The following is a 13,140-nucleotide window of genomic DNA, read 5'->3' on the forward strand; positions in this document are numbered from 1 at the left end:
TATGTAGTGTCCTTCCTTGTCTCTTGTAACATTCTTTATTTTAAAGTCTATTTTGTCTTTTATGAGAATTGCTACTCCAGCTTTCTTCTGATTTCCATTTGCATGGAATATCTTTTTCCATCCCCTCGCTTTCAGTCTGTATGTGTCCCTAGGTCTGAAGTGGGTCTCTTGTAGACAGCATATATATGGGTCTTGTTTTTGTATCCATTCAGCCAGTCTGTGTCTTTTGGTTGGAGTATTTAATCCAATTACATTTAAGGTAGTTATCGATATGTATGTTCCTATTACCATTTTCTTAATTGTTTGGGTTTGTTTTTGTAGGTCTTTTCCTTCTCTTGTGTTTCCTGCCTTGAGAAATTCCTTCAGCATTTGTTGTAAAGCTGGTTTAGTGGTGCTGAATTCTCTTCGCTTTTGCTCAGCAATACCTTCTTCCTCTAAAAATTTCTTTGGTAGCCAAACTATAGAAGCATTTAGTTACAAGCAAATTTTTTGGTAGTTATTAGCATTTGTATAAAGGTTATATTAATGTTCACCTAATAGAAGGACAAAACAATTAACCTGTACTAAATGAGTCATGGTTTTTATTTTAACATATGCTTTTTATTTTAACATATATGTATAATGCATCTGTAAATGCTGAATTAATGCCTTTACCCTGGGGATTTAAAATGTATGAATGCTATATTATATACAAATACCCTGTCATGATAAAATGGTGCCTATTATTTGACAATAATTATGCATACAGTTTGGCATAATAATTTTTTGAAAGGTAAAAGCATTTTAGGAAATGTTCCATCTTAGAAGCTGTAATTTATGTTCTCAAAGTATTAATTATTTTATACATAGCAAACGTTTAAATTATGATACATATTAAAACCCACTCAAACGAAGGTGGTAATGTAATTTACGTAAGGAATAATACGTACATGAATGAGAAAGAACAGTATTTTAAAAGCGAAATATATATATGCTATGTAACTAACATATTTAAGATATTTCTTGTTTAGAAGGTAGTTATTAGATAGGCAAGTTGGAGGAAGGGGAGGACACACTGAATAGTATATTGGCAAGCTTCCTAAAATGCTTATGCATAGTAATTAGAGGCATATTGATTTTTAAATGTCAGCCAGCTTTTATTCTCTTCCTTTTCTATCATGTATTGTATGAACAGTGACTATTCTTACTTCTAAAAGAGGTTTATGAAGCTTTTTGTGATCATTTGTTATATAGGAAATAAATTACCACTGCTATATAAAACTAACATTAAATTTGTGATACTAGCAATTTGTGCGAGATTTAAAGTTTTGTTGCTTTGATTAATTTCTTATTTGTCAAATGATGGTGAAGAAATTCTCCATTTCCTAGTTGAGATTTGGGGACATTTCTTATGCTTTCTACTTGCATCCAGTGAACAAATATCCCTTTAGTCATGTTTGTAACCTTCAACAACATGCTAAAAGGCATAACTGTAAGTATCACTCACATGCAGAACTTAAGTACTGTAGCCTTTTGCTAAATTGGTTTAATTTATTATTGTGTTTGTCAGCTATTTGCTTTCCTTTAGTGGCCTTCAGTACTTTATAGACCTTTAAAGAATGTCGGGAACAGAGGATGTTCCTAGGAGATGGAGTATCTATCTACCTTATTTCATAAAATCTAAGGTGCTTTAAGAGTGAACTTTATTAGTCTTACTAGACCAAGTCAGTGGAAGGTTAAGTAGGGTTAGAAAAATTTCCCCTTCTTTTCTTCTAGGTTCTTTGGTCTAATAATTAAATTGACTTAGGACAGATTAACAGGAGAAAAACATACTTAAGTTAGTATGTACGGGATCCCCAGAGATAAGAGACTCAAGGGCAGGTGGAGCAGTTGAGGCTTATGTGCCATCCTGTGCTAAGGAATGGGATAAGGGCCTGGGTCTTCAAAGGGGAGGAGGGTAACTCACAGGATGATGAGAAGAACAGATGTTTTGTATTTAGAAGTTTGCCCTGCCATGCAGATTGGTCTTTCAGATAAAAACGTTATCTATGGTAATAGCTCTCTTTCTGGGCCAGGCCCCCTATCTAAGTTCTTTTAGGCAGTTACAGAGAGGTAAAGCTTTTTCCTGAGTCTCCTAGGTCTTGATTGCCTTCAGCTCAAAATAATCCACACGTCAAAGTAGTGTGTTTTGGGTATTCTCCCCTTCAGTAATCACACAACCATCTCACACTGTCACCTGGTGACAGTGATTACAAGATACCGTAGAGTAATTAATTTAATTATGACCTTCTAATACCCAGCACGACTACATGCTCCACACGCATAGTTCTAATGATGGTATTTCCTTATTCACAGTGTTTCAGTGTAGTCAAGAATGATAGCCCTCTTTAAACAGGAAGGAAGGAATGATGCAGGGAAGGTAACCATTTTACTCCCACCCTCTAGATGGTTTGATTTTTTTTTCATGTGCATTTATTGTCTGTACAAAAAAATAAATATCACTTATGAAATAAATATAAGACATTTGACGTTCTTCATGGCCCATTCCAAACCTTCTTCGGGTTTTCATCTCTGACTAACTTATCCCTTACTTCAGCCAGACTTCTTTACTTTTGGTTTCAAATCTTCTGCATTCTCAGGATATAGTTTAAAATTTCTCCCTTTGCCTTACCAACCCTTTAAAAGTTAAGCCTAAATTCCTCTTCAGGCTTCTCCAGCTCCCTCCATAGAAGGTATCTCTCACTCCACTACTTTGCAATGGCAAATACCTCTAGAATAGCATTTATCAGAGGCCACCTTTTGTTAGGGTTAATTGTGTATCTGGTTTTCCTGTTAAATTTTGGGACTGAACTGTTTAGGTTTGTATTGTCTCCATAGTGCATAGTATAGACACACAGTGAGTGTTTCTTGAATTGAACTTTTATAGATTTTTAAATATATGCATTGCTTCTTTTAATTCTCCCCTATGTAGTAATTTCGCTAGAATTACTAGTATGTTAGACTGTTTTACATTTAAGTTGCCATTCTCAATATTTACCCATCATTTTCTGAAGTATAAGAATTATTCCTTTGCTGGTTACTATTCCATCATGCAAAAAGACAAGAATAATTGCATAGATATTAATTTTTTCATAGTCACGATCTATTATACAAATTTTGGTAATTATACAACCTCATATTTAAGGAAGAGTATTTTATAAATAATGCTTTTTTTTCCTTTGTAGGTTACTTCCTCAGAATGTTGGCCTTCTCTATGTTGGAGGTTATGAAAGACCCTTTGCACAAATCAAGGTATGATTGTTCATTTTCTAGTATATTTTTTCTAGATACAGTTCACTTGTCCAGAACCCACCAAAACCCTGCAAATAACTATCACAAAAATTTGGGAATGTGAATTATTAATTTCATTTGTTTTTGCATATCTCTGATGAAAAAGTAGTTCAGTTTTTCAGTGAATCGATTAGTTTAATAATCTTGCCCTTAGTAACGTTAATTTTGACCATTGCACTTCAGTGATTAGTTAAGAAGAGTACAGTTTAGAACCACATTACCCTTTTTACCAATAGAATTTTTTGACAGCTTTATTGAGGTATAATAGGCATACAGTAAAATATACATATTTAAACTGTACAATTTGACATACCCTTGTGAAACCATCACCACAATCAAGATAATGAACATATCCATCACCCCTAAAAGTTTCCTTGTGCCCCTTTGAACTCCCCCGTCCTGCCCTTCCTTTATCTTTTTCAGTCCCCAGGTGACCACTGATCTAATCATTATAGATTAATTTGCACTTTCCAGAATTTTATATAAATGGATCATACTGTATTTCTTTCTCTCTCTCTTTTAGCTTCTTTCATTCAGTGTTACTATTTTGAGATTCACCCATGTTGTTACACTTCAGTAGTTCATTTTTTTATTGCTGAGTAGTATTTCATTATATGGTTTTAGCACAGTTTCTTTATCCTTTCACATGTTGAGAGACATTTGGGTTGTTTCTACTTTTTGACTATTATAAATAAAGCTGCTGTGAACATTTGTGTACAAGTCTCTGTATGGACATATATTTTCATTTCTCTTGGGTAAATACCTAAGACCAAAATGGCTGAGTTAAATGGCAGTTGTATGTTTTAACTTTTTAAGAAACTACCAAACTATTTCCCCACCAGCAGGGTGAGTGCCAGTTCCTCCATATCATCATCACCATTTGGTATGGTCAGTCTTTTTAAGTTTAGTCATTCTTACAGGTATATAGTATTTCACTGGAGTTTTAATTTGCATTTCTGTAATGACTAATAATGTTGAGCATCATCTCATGTACTTATTTGCCATCTGTACATCTCTAGTGAAGTGTGTTCAAAACTTGCCATTTTTTAATTGGGTTTTTTGTTTTCTTACCGTTGAGTTTTGAGCATTCTTTATATATCTTCTGGATGTAAGACCTTTATCAGATATGGGATTTCTCTTAACAGGATCCTCAAAGAGCAAAAATTCTTAATGTTGGTGAAGTTCAGTTTATTAGCTTTTTTTCATGGTTCTTGCTTTTAGTGTTGATCTAAGAAATATTTGCCTAGTCCAAAGGCCAAAAGATTATTCTCCTATGTTTTCTTCTAGAATCTTTATAGTTCTAGGTTTTACATTTAAGTTTATTATCCAGTGGAGTTAATTTTTGTATATGATGCAAGGTTCAAGGCATAGAGGAATGTTGTCCCCCTACACCCCAACCTTTTTTTGGCCCGTGGATATCCAATTGTTCCAAAACCATTTGTTAAAAAGGGTATCCTTTCCACCATTGAAGTGCCTTTGCATCTTAGTTGAAATCAATTCACCATATGTGTGTGAATCTATTTCTGAGCTCTTTATTCTATTCCATTGACCTATGTATCTATCCCTCCACCAATATTGCACTGTCTTGATTTTTGTAGCTTTAGAATAAGTCATGAAGTCAGGTAGTGTAAATCCTGCAACTTTGTTCTTTTTCAAAGTTGTTTAGACTACTCTGGGTTCCTTTAATTTCCATGTGAATGTTAGAATCATCTTGTCAATTTCTGTAAAAATACCCGCTGGAATTTTGATTTGGATCACATTGAATCTGGAGGTCAATTTGAAGAGAAATGACATCATAACAGTATTGAATCTTACAATTCATCAAAACCACATATTTCTCCATCCATTTATTTAGATCTTTAATGTCTCTCAGCAGTATTTCATTGTTTCAGTGTGTTGGTCTTGCACATTTAAAAGTAAATTTATCTGTAAATATTTTATATTTGTGATGCTTTTTTAAAAGTATTTTTTATTTCAATTTACTATTGTTCATTGCTAGTACATAAAAAGATTAAATTTTGTGTGTTTACTTTAAATCCTACAACTTTACTATACTCAATTAGTAATTCTAATAGCTTTTTTGTAGATTTCATAGGATTTTCTACATAAATGATTATGTCATCTACTAATAGGCAGTTTTCTTTTTCCTTTCTGATCTTGATATTGATACCTTTTATTGCTTTTTCTTGCTTTAGTGCACTGGCTAAAACCTACAGTACAAAGTTGATTAGAAATGGTGAGAACAGACATCCTTGCCTTGTTCCTGATCTTAGTTAGAGGGAAAGCATTCAATTTTTTGTCAAAAATTGTTTTTATAGCAATATTAGTTGAGGGTTGAAGCACAGATTCCAGCTAGGCTTTCTTGTAAAAAGTGGAATAATATTATGAACGTTCAAGGCAGTAAATAAAAAGAAAGGTTTGCAGTCATCCTTTTCCTTTGTTATTTTAACTTTATTAATGTTTTCTGACAGACCTGTAAAATTTGATTTATTTTTTTGGTTTAGTATTGGATTTTTCTTCACATTTGTTTCTTGGCTCCATGAGTTAATTATTTTTCTCACGTTCATTTGTTGGATGTGATTTTGAATTCCTTTCCCCCTACATACATGACATATTTTTATGCTTTGAAAAACAAAGATTTTTCAGAATATACTGAGCCTGAATAGGACTTATAAGGTATTTAATACTGAGGCGGTTTAGTCACATTACTGACATTTTAAAATGAAAAACCTTCTTTAGCTACCATAGCATCAGCACTTCTTTAAATACCTTCCTTAATTTAACTTAAGACACTCTCAAAAGTCCACATTAGGGTCTTAAGTTGTGGACCCTCTTGAACGTTTCTGATTCCCTAAGTAATGACAAGCATTCAGGTATATTTTTTTAAATTCTATTTTTAACATCCCGGGAACACAAGTGGAGTTGGCAAGAGTCTCTTCATAAGCATCCCTCACTATCCTGTTCACCAAATTCTCCAGTAGAGGCAGGAATTCTAATAAGTTTCAGCAGAAACATTTCTAAAAGCCCAATTTTTTTTCTGTCCATTGGTTTGGAAAATGCTGTTTCTCTGTATTAGAACTGAAATAATGAAAACGTGAGAGGCTTATCTGATATATTTAAGGAAGGGTAGAATTTGTGCGTGTGTGTGTGTGTTACATGTTGTCTCAAAAACATAAGTGTATGTATATGTGAGGGTGATTCCTCCATCACTCACCTGATTCATTAACATATCATTTTCTTTATCCAAGCCCTTTCTAACAAGCCCAGTGACAGAGGTCAATCCTTTGTCAACCCTTTATGCCTGGATAATCAACTCAATAGAAAAAAGTCCATTATTTTAGGTCATCTTTTTCCTTTGATGTTGCTATGGGAAAGGTTTCTCTCATGTACTGTGAAAGGATTTCTTATCCTCATTAATTGTTGAAGTTATTTTATAATTCCTGTGATTCTTATGAAAATGCTGCATAGATCCCTACCTAATTAGAATGCTTATAAGTTAATTGGAAAACAATTTTTTAAAATCATAGTTTAAATGCTTGAGATTAGGCTAGAAATTTAAGGTTCATTCCCTGCCCCTTGCCTTGCATCTGACTTCTTCTGGACATGAAATACCAGTATTTGTTTGCTGTTATACTAAATGTAATGATACTGTATTGTGTGGCATAGATATCAGATATAACCTTTAATAAATGGAAACTGTTTTGCTTTCTTAAGAGAGTATTGGTTGAATTTTTTTAAAAATAAATCAAGATAGAAAATTGTTCATTTGAATATTTAGGAAAAGGAATTCTCATTTATTAACATCACAGGACTAGTGTGAGTGGCTTGGTGTTAGAGGCTACATTTGTTAAAGTGGCATTTTACATTTGTATTTCTAAAAAGGAGCTCCAATTTATAAAGATCAGAAAGAGAAAAAGGAAAACACAAAAAGGATGGTGGATATTTGGGCTAGTGTTAAATGAGTTCAGAAAATTTGCTATAGCGTGACCATAGATGTATGTACTATTAGCATATAACGTGAATTGTTACAACCACTCTTTCTCTCTCTCTCTGTCTCTCCCTCCCTCCCTCTCCCATTATTACCCACCTTTTAGTTTTAGTTTTCTGTCCAAGCCCTAGGTAAAGATACCAGTGTGTACAAACATGGGACTTCATTACAGTCTTAGACCAGTACATCTTCATGCTAGTTTCAGGTTTCATTATTTTTAGAGGAAGTTATTCCAACTTTACCTTTTATATCTCTTAACGTCTTCTGAAAGTCATCAGAATAAGTTTTCATGGGAAATTTGTCATCTGAAGAACTTGATTTTAAGCATACATGATTATTCTCTTATTTTAAACTAAAATATGATAAACTAAATAAAACACTGATGATTTTATAATGAGTTGTAATACAGAGTGAGAAAAGAATTGCCTCACATATCCATAGCTATTGTTTAGTGCTGTAAATGAAGTAGATTTCACCCTCATCCAAGACTAACTTCTTTCAGCTTTATTGAGATTAAGATAAGTTTCTAGATGTACTGGGCTGTGTGTGACTTAGGGTTTTCTTAAATAAGAGATATGTTTCATTATATCTTTATATGTAGTCTTTGAAATTCAAAAGGGAAGTTTTGAATAAAGTAAAATTTTACTTAATTCTTATTTGTATGCTTTCAAGTTGTCAGAAGCTTTTTGGGGTGGAGGGGTGGTTATTTCTGTATATCTTTGCATAATACCTTTATCTTAATTCAGTGTGTATATAATGCTATTGTTCATAGTTTATTTTTGTAGACATGGTCAAGTTTAAATAATAGTTTATATTTTATTTATTTTAAAATTTATTTATTTTTGGCTGCATTGGGTCTTCATTGCTGTGCGCGGGCTTTCTCTAGTTGTGGAGAGCGGGGGCTACTCTTCATTGCGGTGCGAGGGCTTCTCATTTTGGTGGCTTCTCTTGTTGCAGAGCACGGGCTCTAGGCACGTGGGCTTCAGTAGTTGTGGCACATGGGCTCAGTAGTTGTGGCTCGCGGGCCCTAGAGCACAGGCTCAGTAGTTGTGGCCCATGGGTTTAGTTGCTCTGCGGCATGTGGGATCTTCCCGGACCAGTGATCGAACCTGTGTTGCCTGCATTGGCAGGTGGATTCTTAACCACTGAGCCGCCAGGGAAGTCCCAATAGTTTACATTTTATACCTATTATTCTGTGTTGTTTTCTAAAGCATTTTATGGTGCAGTAAGACTCTCAGTGCTATTCTCATAGGGTTCTAGTTCTGGAGGCTCCACTTACCAGCCATAATCCATAAAACCAAGAAGGATTGAAGCTTTTCAACATCACTTTTAATCAACTCAGGGATTGTTATGGAAAGTCTCAGAGCCACAGGGCTGTCCCTCTCCACCGGGCTTGGTATTAGTTGCCTCTTGCAGTTCAGACAGCCCAAGAAGTGTGTGAAGCTGTGAGGCTGAGTCACATACAGTTTTCACTTTGACACTGCGGAATGGCTGAAAAATGTCTTTTGTATTTTAACTATGAATTCCATGCAGCAGCCATATGTGAAATGTAAGGAATATAACCGTTATTCTGAGGCAGTTATTTTATAGTCAGTACAGCTGGGTTATTCTCTGCCTCAGAGCTTGGTTCCATCCCTGCTGAGGGACTGGGTGCCATTAGTCACAGTCTCATACTCTAGGCTTTCTGAGCTTCAATTTTTAACTCTCTTTACAGCCCAGGAAATATAAAATTGGTGTAAAATTGGTGTTTGTATTCATATACACATTCCGTTAGTGCAAAGAAATAGTGATCTCTTCTTCATTTTTGAAATCATATTTGAAAATCCATCAAACCATTCCCTCAGACTTTTTTAAATTAAAAAAAGTAGAATACTTTTCCTTTTTAGGTCTATTGAGCTTGGATTGTTATTTGTTACTTAAAAATATCTTTGAAATGCCTAATAATGTGTCAATTTTAATTTTTAGGGTAAATTAAATTTAAAGATAAAGTATTTATTTGGGGTCTCTCTTAGGAAATACTGAAAAAACTAGGAAAACTGATTTGTTTTGTTCACTGACTGATGATGTTTTAGAAAATGTGTGGCTCATTAGATCAACACTTTTTACTAAAGGAAATTATTTAACATCCATATTTTAAATCTCTAAAATATCTGAAGTATTACATCAGATATAGATGCAGGCCTAGAACTGAGTATTGTAGTTTAGTGGCTTCCAAACTTATCACCATGACCTGTAGGAATGTAAGAAGTGTATTTTCATTGAGTTCTAGCACACATACACATACGTGTATTTATACACACACAACATAAACCAAAGTTTCAAAATAAGTATGATTTTCCATTCTGTTCAGTTTATTTTTCCACTGATTTAGTTTTTTTGTTTTTTTTTTTTGTTGTTTTTTTTTTTTTTTTGCGGTACGCGGGCCTCTCACTGCTGTGGCCTCTCCCGTTGCGGAGCACAGGCTCTGGAAGCGCAGGCTCAGCGGCCATGGCTCACGGACCCAGCCGCTCCGCGGCCTGTGGGACCCTCCTGTACCAGGGCATGAACCCGTGTCCCCTGCATCGGCAGGCGGACCCTCAACCACTGCGCCACCAGGGAAACCCTGATTTAGTTTTTAAATGTGGGTCTCAACCCACTAAATTAACTTCTCTGTTTGGAAAATGGGTCACGACTCATAGTTTGGCAAACACTGCTGCAAGGTAGGACTTGTCCAGCTAATGCTGCCATCTGCCACATTGATGCAGTGCAGGCGATGATGAGGAAGCTTACCTGCCCCTGAGTCGATGATAGTCCTCGGAGTGGCTTTGGAGGGGAAGAAAATGATGCGATGTCATAGTTGCTGGGGAGAGGGAGGAAGAGAGTATAGGAAAAGATAAATGAGAAGTGACTTAAGATGTTTCATGGAGCCAAGCAAAGCTATTTTCTATTTCAAAAAGACCCTAATTCTCATAAACAGAAGAGAGACTTCTGTGCCTACTCTGTCTTCCAAGTGATTTCAAGTATTTTGAGGCTAGAGAGACAAATAAAGGTAAGATCCCCATAGATGAAAAAAACAGAAAGAAATGGAGATGAGTGAGAAATTGAGAGAAAGCAGTGGAAGCAGATCTAGATTAGTGTGCCATATTCATTGAATAATTGCTCAGTTTTCTGTAGTACTGTGAGTGGAGAGGCAAATTTTCAGTGTCTCATGTTGCAGTAATCAGAGCGGACATGGGTATTTCTTTGCTGAAAGCAGATTCAAAAAGTGAAAAAAAACTTAAAAAAAAAACCTCACAAACTGTCATGGAAGCTAAAAGTCTCTTTACTTATATGCGATAACTATTAAGTTGCTGACAGCATTTTATCCTGCACACTTGCTGACAGAGTGCTTCAGGGCCACTGCTGGGCTCTCTAGTGAGCCCATCTAGTAACTTTCTGGATGTTAAAAATCATGCATTGTTACCAACAAATCACATCAAAACTGCAGACTTAGGGTTCCAGAAAGTATTCAATAGCAGTAGTTTCCCTGCCATTTTTACCAAGGTGCTTTTGGCCATATTATTGCCAAAACTGAGTAACACTTAAGGCCTGTGGTCATACATGTTTCAGTTTCAGTATTCTTACCTTCATGTCCTTAAAAAACTTATCTGTTTACAAGAATATGAGTCCCATAGGGCTGGGCTGTGTCTTGTGTATTTCTGTATCCTCAGCAATTAGCCTAGTGCCTGAGACATAAAAACACTAAATAAATATTTAACATTTTTATTGAAGAATGCCTAGAAAACCAAATATTGCTTTTTTTTTTTAAATTGAGGTATAGTTGATATATAACATATTAGTTTCCGGTGTAAAACATAATGATCCAATATTGTACACATTGCAAAATGATCACCACAATAAGTCTTCTTAACATCCATCCCCTTACATAGTTACAAAACAATTTCTTCTTGTGATGAGAACTTTTAAGATCTACTCTTTTAGCAACTTCCAAATATACAATACAGTATTATTAACTATAGTCACCCTGCTGTTAACATTACATCTCCAGGACGTATCTACCTTATAATTGGAAGTTTGTACCTTTTGACCCCCTTCTTCATCCATTTCTCCCACCTTCACCCCCTGCTTGCGGCAATGACTAACCTGTTCTCTGAGCTTGTTGTTGTTGTTGTTTTAAACCATCAAGTATTTACCGTGAAGTTCATCAAAGTATTTAAAACTCTGGTTCTAATTACATACATATTTACTGCCTTAAAACTTTATTTCTGATCTCTTGAGCTGGGATATCTTTGAGGCAATATCAATTAATTTTACTTTCTAATTTAAGATTGTGGTTGTAGATCGTTATTAACATCAGTAACTTTATTTGAAATGTAGATTTTGTGAATTATTCTGAGAACATTTTAAATCTAGTCCTCAAATTATTTTCCAATTAAGAAAGCATTTTTCTTAGCTGGATATTCCAATTACTTTCAGTTTCTCTTGAGCTAGCCACTTTATAGAAAAATATTAGAAATCATTTTAGCATATTCTAGTTTTTTTGAAAACCAGATCTATCATATCAAGCTGACTTCTTGTTACATGTGATTTGGAGAGAAAAAGACTAAACAATTCTTTTTTGTAATTTTGAAATGTTCTCAAAAAAGGAAATGGTATCATGCTTACTTACATATTTATAATGCAATGGACATCCTATTTTGGTCAAAGGAAATAACATGGTGTTTCTTATCCTGCTGGGTTTTTTCCCTACCAAAGTTTTACTTCTAAAAAGAATTTCAAACGCACTGACAACCATGTAAATAGAAAAGATAATATCTAAAATGACTATTGTAGAAGTCATATTTCTGACAAATGCCATGGTTTCTGATCTAGATTGTAGATTAGACATCTAGAAGTTATATATTTCACTTTATTCCCACAAAAGGAGAAAAATAATTTCTCCAGTAAATAGGAAGGAATATGACTTGTCCACTTGCCTAATAAAGTTTGAAAAAGCAACCCCATGCCCCCCCGCACACTCCCCACAAGGCAGAGGTGGCAATAAAGACCCATTTCAAGTGTATCATGGCCATGATTCATGCAGCTAGGGAAGCTCCAGACGGTGTTCTCTTTGTTGACCCTTCAAGAACAATAACAAACTATGAAACTCTGAGACTAGATAATACAAATCCATTAATGTTGCCAGTGATTTGTAATGGGCACTATTAAAGTTGGTACCTTGATCACCTTCAGAAGTTTGAGACTACTGCAGTAAGTGATATTCCGTCATAAGTAGATACGGTAATTGTAAGTTATGGGTAGGAGAGATCCTGTTCTTTTTTCCTTTGAATTTTATTTTATTTTTTTATACAGCAGGTTCTTATTAGTTATCCATTTTATACATATTAGTGTATATATGTCAGTCCCAATCTCCCAAATCATCACAGGACCGCTACCACCCACTGCTGCTTCCCCACCTTGGTGTCCATACGTTTGTTCTCTACATCTGTGTCTCAATTTCTTCCCTGCATACCGGTTCATCTGTACCATTTTTCTAGGTTCCACATATATGCATTAATATATAATATTTGTTTTTCTCTTTCTGACTTACTTCACTCTGTATGACAGTCTCTAGATCCATCCATGTCTCTACAGATGACCCAATTTCGTTCCTTTTTATGGCTGAGTAATATTCCATTGTATATATGTACCACATCTTCTTTGTCCATTCGTCTGTCGATGAGCATCTAGGTTGCTTCCATGACCTGGCTTTGTAAATAGTGCTGCAATGAACATTGGGGTGCATGTGTCTTTTTCAATTATGGTTTTCTCTGGGAATATGCCCAGTAGTGGGATTGCTGGGTCATATGGTAATTCTATTTTTA

The 13,140-nt window shown here is 34.9% G+C and overlaps 1 protein-coding gene across 4 annotated transcripts in view; it reads left to right on the forward strand.

Annotated features, from left to right (window-relative positions):
• Positions 1-13,140, forward strand: part of RNGTT (RNA guanylyltransferase and 5'-phosphatase) — a 285,456-nt gene that overhangs the window by 216,817 nt on the left and 55,499 nt on the right. For all 4 annotated transcript variants that reach the window (XM_028494651.1, XM_028494653.2, XM_024116822.2 and 1 more), the window contains exon 14: positions 3,204-3,270. In XM_028494651.1, the coding sequence (XP_028350452.1) occupies positions 3,204-3,270 (67 nt within the window). The remainder of the gene's footprint in view (positions 1-3,203; positions 3,271-13,140) is intronic.

Source organism: Physeter macrocephalus, chromosome 10 (assembly GCF_002837175.3).
Source record: "Physeter macrocephalus isolate SW-GA chromosome 10, ASM283717v5, whole genome shotgun sequence".
Classification (NCBI taxonomy): domain Eukaryota; kingdom Metazoa; phylum Chordata; class Mammalia; order Artiodactyla; family Physeteridae; genus Physeter; species Physeter macrocephalus.